General features: G+C 40.6%; 2 protein-coding genes across 2 annotated transcripts; one reads left to right on the top strand and one right to left on the bottom strand.

The window, feature by feature from the left end:
* Window positions 1-1,516: 1,516 nt before the first annotated feature.
* On the bottom strand, window positions 1,517-3,495 carry LOC134207531 (uncharacterized). The gene is made up of 3 exons (XM_062683238.1): window positions 3,199-3,495; window positions 2,398-3,146; window positions 1,517-2,342 (listed from the first exon to the last, which is right to left on the bottom strand). Exons 2-3 carry the CDS (start codon window positions 3,144-3,146, stop codon window positions 1,745-1,747), a joined length of 1,347 nt encoding a protein of 448 aa, XP_062539222.1. The 5' UTR covers window positions 3,199-3,495; the 3' UTR covers window positions 1,517-1,744.
* Window positions 3,496-4,577: 1,082 nt separating this feature from the next.
* LOC134207540 (ubiquitin-conjugating enzyme E2 G2) lies at window positions 4,578-6,048 on the top strand. The gene is made up of 6 exons (XM_062683248.1): window positions 4,578-4,789; window positions 4,868-4,949; window positions 5,016-5,134; window positions 5,619-5,678; window positions 5,741-5,821; window positions 5,888-6,048. Exons 1-6 carry the CDS (start codon window positions 4,747-4,749, stop codon window positions 6,004-6,006), a joined length of 504 nt encoding a protein of 167 aa, XP_062539232.1. The 5' UTR covers window positions 4,578-4,746; the 3' UTR covers window positions 6,007-6,048.
* The last annotated feature ends 1,955 nt before the right edge of the window (window positions 6,049-8,003 follow it).

Below are 8,003 nucleotides of genomic sequence, written 5' to 3'. Positions count from 1 at the left end.
TAATTATCAAGACGAAATGAATCCAATTTCATTTCTAGCTAATTCAAAGTTTGTCTATTAGTTAATGCATTAAAACTACCAATTTCGAATTATCAAATACATATTTTCTTTTATTGATTCAATAATACTTCCAATATTGGTACCGTCACCCTAGCAGAGTGAACTCTGTGGCTTGGAAAAGAAATGAACATATACCAATTTGATGAATACTGTACGACTTATATTTACTCATATCAAGTGTGATCCGATGGTTATGTGGTACAGCAAGCGCTTTCCACCCCAGAGGTCAGCAGTTCGAATCTAGGTGTAATCAGTATAGAACATTTTGCTATTTTTTTATACGCAAAAACAGTTTTTTGGCCATAACTCCAGATTGCGATGAGCTATTGATCTTTTCAATAGCAATAGCAAACAATGGGACTGAATTCCGCGTCGACTGCAACTTGTTGCGAGCCAATCGGACAATGGGAAGTTCAAAAAAGTGTGTCTACAAAATTTGTACACATACACACACACACATACATACATACACACATACAGACATCACCTCAGTTCGTCGAGCTGAGTCGATCGGTATATAAAAATCGGCCCTCCGGGCCTCCTATCAAAATTTTGTTTTTGAAGCAATATTATAGCCTTTACGTACACTTAGGGAACGCTCAAAAATTACGTCCATAGATTTTCGGAATTTTAAACCCCCCTCCCCCCCCCCATGTCACAAACTGTAACAAATTATTATACCCCCCCCCCTCCCCCTTTATGTACGGCCATATGGAGAAATGTTTATTTTTTAATTTCATTTTATTTCGCATCGTTAATGAACATAACAATTAAATTACGTGACGTATTGATTCCTTAGTTGTCATCAGCCCAAGGGACAGAGAAATCCAAGTATTCAACATCTTCCATGAAATCGTTCTCATCAGTCAAATCTAGTTCATCTATATCGAGCCACTCTATTTCCATTTCCTGGTGTTCATCATGTTTGGGAGTTTTCCTTTCCTTTAGACGACGAATATTTCGATGGACAGCTTGATGCTTCTTCAGCAGAAGCGCAATACAAATTGCAATCACTGCATATACGCGCTTCCAATTTACTCGCAATTGATGGACAGTGCTGATCATAAGCAACATCTTTGTTGAAGAAGGCCAAATTTTGACTAAGTGTTGCAAACCTTGAAGTATTGACATCTGTTGAAATCTGCAAATCTGGCGCGTAGCACAATGGAATTGGTGGAGGCAGAAACCGGGTTTTGATGAAACGGATGTACGCACTTCGATATGCTGTACAGCATTCCAGATCTTCACATTTCACTATTTGTAACAAATACTGAGAAGAACGAACGTGCTGGCTAATCCATTCCGCGCTTGCACTAATCAAGGAGCTTTTCTGAATTTCGGAGTTATGATTGTCGAGAAACTTTGCTGTTACCGGGTAATCATCTATTACTACCGATGAAAAATGTCCGCCAAACACTCTCCTGCGTGTTTGAAATTTTGTAGCTCTAAATCGATATCAATGGTTTTCCCACTTGAATCAAGATGAGTTCCGAAGTGGTCATGAGGCAGCACGACACCAGATAACTGTCTCGAAAGTGGAGCCATTCGCCGTTCAACTGGATTGAAAGCACTTCTGCCTGGTGCATTAGTGCAAATAAAGAGACAGTCGAGTTTTCTGGTCAAAAAATTATGGATGGCGATTTCAATGTTCTTCTGAAACCGCGGGTTCTCGTCCGGGCCTCCATCAACTGATATAATGAGGACTGTCCAACTCATACAAATGGTCGAAATCTCTAGCGTGGCTGTATGCGGTAGATTTACTGTGCTTTCCGGATCTGATAGCGACGTATGTAGGTCCTGAATATGTCACACCAGATCTATCACCGAATGCGTTGTCTTTGATAGCGATTCCGGCATAGACAGACGGAATCAACTTGTGCCTGTCTGCTACAGCCCAATCGTGATCAGGAAGTCGAACTCGATATTCCATGTGCATTAACAGAGGTGATTGACTCGTTGCGGCGGCAATACCTAGAGGAACTCGAGCTTTGTCATCGATACTCAGCTTGGCTACTTCCGCTGGACCTAGTAACGAAGCTAGCTCATCCAAGGCATTAATTGTTGCTGTGCAAAAATATCCATCTTCGTGCATGCGGTGCAGATCCTTTCCGGGCTTCATTAACTTCACCGGAACAGCTTTCACATGGCGCTTACCATCCGTGGTCCTACTGTTGCGTGGAAGAAGGCGATAGTAAACTGATGTTCTACATACCTCAAATCCAGCATTACGCAATCCTTCAGTGAGTTCATCTAGAGTTTTCACGGTCCGCAGTGTCTCCGATCTATAAAAATGGAAGGTGATTTTTTTTTTATTATTAGCATATTTTAGAAATTTACCTTCGGCGGTCATCTGCCGATGCTCCGGGTTGCGCAATGTCAAGTAGCGTTTTGATGAACTGTGGTTGATTCACCTCAATTGCCGGACGTCCAACATCCTTCTTGAATCTCAGTTTATTAGCTAATGACGGATCAGATTCACAAGCGTGATCCATAGCTCGTTTCCTTTGGATCCGGAAATCGCGTTGCCTTTGCTGGTCGGATTTCAATTTAATTAAACCCGCCTCAATTTTACACTTTTTGTTCTTCAAAAGTTTCAGTTCTTTTTCCTGGTCAACTGATATTATTGAATTCCGTTCGCGCAATAAAAGACAGCTGATTTCCGCATTCACTGCTTCCAATTCCTTTTTTAATTCGTCTTGCTTTGGGCAAGCGAACTTACCACCTTTAGTCTCCTTGGTAGCTTCCGTAGCACATTTCGAATCCGTCTGGTGTGATGAGCTTGGAGTCGCAGTAAGCTCAGAGTCATCTGATGATGCGATCGTAGAAGCACTGGAAAGTTGCGACTGAGTGTTCAATGAGGGTACGGACGGTACGGTTTTGAAGAAACTCATTAGTGTTCCACTGGGCGCTTTGGACATGTTTTGAAGCTCCTTAATTTTAAGTTGCGCCAATTTATCGCAATCAGATTTGTCCTTAATAGACCTCCAATAAGCATGACATGCATCCTGATTCGCCTGTCGACTTTTCAAAGGATATGCTTTACAAAAACCATCGAAAAGTTTCTGAACTGTCTTACCACGATCCATCTAAAAGAACATTCGGAATAAAATAATATATCAGAAGGTGTACAGATCTTACCTTAAATGTGGTCCACCAAAAAATGTTTTGATTAGATTACAGTATAAAAACGATATATCAACGGCGAAACGCGAGAATTCTCAATGAAAAATTCGAGACTTGAATGAATCATTCAAATTCTAATGTCCGATAAACTCCCAGTGATAAAAATATGTAAATATGTATGCACGGCAAGAAAAATTCAAACGAATTTGAATATCATCATACACTGAAGATATTTCCTGTTTGGTTAAAAAGGTGTCGCATAATTAATGGACGTAACATTAGTCTTGACCCCCTCCCCTCCCCCTGTCACAAAGTGTCACAAAAATCGGACCCCCCTCCCCCCCTTAATCATGGACGTAATTTTTGAACGATCCCTTAGTGTACGAGAAAGGCAAAACATGTGGTTTTGTTTTCAGCGGGAAAATTCTCCCTATCTTTTAACCCGGCGGCTATCTTGACGTTTACCTTCGCAGTCGAGCCTGCGAGCGTAAGACCGCCGCGGTATTCTAGAAAAAGATAAGCGCGACAATATATAGGGCCGTCACATTCACGCACCAGCGAGTGAACTGAATGGACTGTCACTGCGGACTGCGTGTGCAATGGGAAAAGAGGTCTTTTGTTTACTTTATATCTTTGATTGTTGTTGCTAACTATTTTCAGTTTTCACTGCTAGAAGTGAGTGTGAACAGGGAATGGTATCAATATCCTACAAATCTCAGTCACATTCGCACCAATGATCATGGCTTGCTGACGTTATTACCAGGGGGAGAGGCGGAGCACTGAATACCTACCCCAACATGTGCGACATCTGGATTTGGTTCTAAACTGTAAACAACAGTGTTAATTCTCTACCACCTTTTTGTTATGGCGAAGCAATTTTTATGCACACTTTTGTTTTCGATATTTTAACAAAATTAAACACTCAATCATGCAGCATTAAAACGATATGGTATGCTTGAGATACCTGCTTGATTATAGGCACTCGAAAAAGAATTTATTTGCAGTAACTAACTAAATATAAAAATGTTCGCATTAACGATTGCGCCCTAACACCGGTTCTAAGCTTCGATGCAGAGTACACGAGCTTTGTTCGCCAGTGACAGGCGTATGAGGCCCTTGGTTATTACTCATCTTTCTCTTGCACGCGCACGGTAAGTATATAATTTGTCGATGAAAACGAATCCTATCCTTCCCGTGCGCTTGAAAGAGAAGATTGATTAAACGTCAGCTAGCTCTATTTTACTTAAAATTGGGTTATTGGGCCAAACTACGGTTTTGAATAAAAACAATTTACTTTTGGGTAGTTTTAGGGTTCCGTGTAGCCACTTTTCCGTTGTGTCAGATTAGCGTGTTTCTCTACTTTCACCAACTCCAAAAACACCGAAAATAAAATGAGGTCGTCAAAACGAAGTCGTTAATTTCACTCAAGAACCGAAATGTCGCGGTGCCAACACATAAACATCAGTTTTTGACAGATTTTGAGCAGTCAACAAAGAAATTTTGGTTTATAATTTGGAAAACTTTCACCATAAATTACACTATTTTTAAATTTATATTGAAGATATGGCCGGGTCTGCCCTCAGGCGTTTGATGGCCGAGTATCGCCGTAAGTACTTCTTCGATTAATAAGGCCTTAGGTAGTCGAAAACAATATAACTTTTTCATCATCACTTTCACTTTACAGAGCTAACATTGAATCCACCCGAAGGAATAATTGCTGGTCCAGTAAGCGAGGAAAATTTCTTCGAATGGGAAGCATTAATCACGTAAGATTACTTACATTTGAACAAAAAGTCGATCAATCCATGCCACAATAAAATGCCTTTTTTCAGTGGACCGGAAGGGACCTGCTTTGAAGGTGGTGTGTTTACAGCGAAGCTAGTATTCCCTCCCGACTATCCGCTTAGTCCTCCAAAAATGCGGTTTACATGTGAAATGTTTCATCCGAATAGTAAGTCAAATTTGTTTTTTTTGTGTAATAGTTATACTGCCGTTCTACGCATAACTGTCCCATGTATATAGGAAATCCCAGCAAACATGGGACAAATATGCGTATGACGGCAGTATATGTATTGTAATTTTATACCTAAACGCACTTTCCGTATAAATTACATCCAAGGATCAAGCGGTTCAAGTTAGATATATCATTTGATTTAGTCCGACAATTTTCTTCTTTGGGCTTGTCTTTCCGACAGGCTAAGACCATCGTTCGTCAAATTTAGGTGCTGGGAACATTTCAATATCGCACATCAAGACCCAAGTCTATGTTTCTCACAGAAAAGATAATGACATGCAATTATTATTTTACAATTGGAATGTATGAATCTAAAACTTATATCTGACTGTATAGAAGCAGCTAACAGTTTCTGAAGATTGATAATTTGTGGACGTTCCTTTAGAATAAGTTATTTAAACATATAATTTTAATATTTCAGTTTTCGCGGATGGTCGAGTGTGCATCTCAATACTACACGCACCTGGAGATGATCCATTAGGTATTCATAAAAAATAGTTCTACATTGCAAGCACATTTTTACAATATGTTTTTTCTTTTCAGGATATGAACTATCTGCTGAACGCTGGAGTCCAGTTCAGAGTGTGGAAAAGATTTTGCTAAGTGTCGTTAGCATGTTAGCTGGTGAATACATACAAATTGTTCCTTTTTTACCTGTTATAAAATTTTCTTGTTTTTCCCTCTTCCAAGAACCGAATGACGAATCCGGAGCAAACGTCGATGCAGCAATAATGTGGCGTGAAAATAGAGAGGAATTTAATAAGATAGCTAAACGAATTGTGAGGAAAACATTGGGTCTACCATCGTAAAATAAACCACTCAAGTTATCAATTAAAATATTTTAATAACTATTTCAATGCTTTCATTCATTCAAATCTTACGTTAGTCATCACCATACCATAATCCAATTGTTGGAATTATCTCCACCGGAAAACTGGCGCGTCGCAGCTTCTTGTTCATTAAACACCTCCACTGTTATTAATCGCGAGGTTATTATGCCAAATTGAAATTTCATTGGGCTGACGTCAAAGGTTTTAGGAGGTTTTAGGGGGGAGGGGGCCTTTCTTTCTATTTTTTTTACAAGGGAGAATGCATTTACACACTAACCCAGCACACGTGCATTGTAGTTGCCAAACTACCATACGGAAGTGTGCTGGAGTGTCGGACTCGACCGTACCGGTAATACCGACAAAACTCCCTTGGGCTCCGCCATCGTTTCCCCCAGGAACTACCTCCCAGTACTACTTCTGGAGGTCCAGGGGGGAGGGGTCCTAAATTTTGAGACAGTATATGTACTAAGTATACAAAAAAGCTTGACAGAGGGGGGGGGTCTAGAAATCACAGAAATTAGTGGACGTCATATTTGACAATTTTATATACAACACAATTTTATACGTGATACCTTTATGACCAGTTAAGCCAAACATATTTTCTAGATAGCTTTGGTAATTTAATCCAGCCAACTTCATCTATGTCTTGGTCTTGCCTTGTGCTAAGGAAGGTCAGAACCGACCTCCTGTCTGTGCTCAGAAAAACTTACGTTGTCTGTGCTCTGGGCCCCAGATTGAAATTTTACTTTTTTAATATTTGATCAATCTCGGAAATTTGTTGGGGTGTTTCGGAAGATAATTCAATCATCTTTCAGGACGTTACCTAAGGTTGACCTTAGGTAGGTGGGTATCTTGCGGAGAGGGGTTTTCGTATAAAAGGGTACACAACCTATGACTTTTTATGCTTTTGTAAGTAATATTTGAAAATTAAAATCGATCATTTTTAAACTGCGCCTTTTAAAGAAAATTGTGCAGGAAAGCGTGTGCTTTGCCATGAGGCATTGATTAGTTTAGTATTTGGCCACTAGGCAAATGCCGACAAGTCCATCTAAACACATGGATGACGGAAAATTGTCTGATTATAATTTTACGTAATTTACGTAATTGAAGAAGTTCTTTGGGCAAAGCTTTAGAGCATAATTTGGCCAGCCCTGAAAAATACATTTTCTTGAAAAAAAAATGAACCGGTTTGAAGCAGCGTAAGAGCGTATGTCTTCTATTGGAACCAATAAAATTCCCGTAAATTGTTTTATTTATGGAGTTACTCGAAAAATTAATCAAATGGCCAGTCATGTGCTCCCTGATCCATCTTCCTATATTGGTCGAATTTCGTACATCAACCGTGTCAGTTTATCCGGAAATTCGTTTTCGTGCATTAGCTGACTCGATACAATCGGCAACGTTCTAAAGGCGACGAATAAAGGATCACGTTTGAAAGCATGGAACTGCAAGGTTGCGACAGGATAATCCACGATGAATTACATCCCCGCAACTTCGACGTCGCAGCGCTGCAGGAAAACTGCTGGGCAGGGCAGAAAGTGTGGAAAAGCGGGCATCGAGCGGCTACCTTCTACCAAAGCTGTGGCACCACCAAAGAGCTGAGAATCGACTTCATAGTTTTGGGGAAGATGCGCCAACGCATGATTGGGTGGCATCCAATCAACGCATTGATGTGCAAGCTGAGGATGAAAGGCCGTTTCTTCAACTATAGCAGCGAGACGAGCCAGCCTTGGGCTGAAAGTCTCGCTAATATAGACATAAAAAAACTATAGCATTATCAACGTGCACTGCCCACACGAAGGGAGACCCGACGGCGAGAAAGAAGCGTTCTATGCACAGCTGAAGCAGACATACGATGGATTCTCACTGCGGGACGTCAAAATCGTCATCGGCGACATGAACGCTCAGGTAAGAAGGGAGGAAATGTATAGATCGGCCATCGGACCGGATAGTCTCCATACCGTATCGAACGACAA

This window comes from Armigeres subalbatus, chromosome 1 (genome assembly GCF_024139115.2).
Source record: "Armigeres subalbatus isolate Guangzhou_Male chromosome 1, GZ_Asu_2, whole genome shotgun sequence".
NCBI classification, from domain to species: Eukaryota; Metazoa; Arthropoda; class Insecta; order Diptera; family Culicidae; genus Armigeres; species Armigeres subalbatus.
The sequence above is the reverse complement of the archived record's forward strand: the minus strand, read 5'-3'. Positions and strand labels throughout refer to the sequence as shown.

Excerpts from the sequence above, each read along its gene's own strand:
- LOC134207531 (XM_062683238.1), bottom strand. The coding sequence starts at position 3,146 with ATGGATCGTGGTAAGACAGTTCAGAAACTTTTCGATGGTTTTTGTAAA. Across the intron at positions 2,343-2,397 it reads TCGGCAGATGACCGCCGAAG|ATCGGAGACACTGCGGACCG; the intron begins GTAAATTTCTAA and ends CCATTTTTATAG.
- LOC134207540 (XM_062683248.1), top strand. The coding sequence starts at position 4,747 with ATGGCCGGGTCTGCCCTCAGGCGTTTGATGGCCGAGTATCGCC. Across the intron at positions 4,790-4,867 it reads TTTGATGGCCGAGTATCGCC|AGCTAACATTGAATCCACCC; the intron begins GTAAGTACTTCT and ends TTCACTTTACAG. Across the intron at positions 5,679-5,740 it reads ACCTGGAGATGATCCATTAG|GATATGAACTATCTGCTGAA; the intron begins GTATTCATAAAA and ends TTTTCTTTTCAG.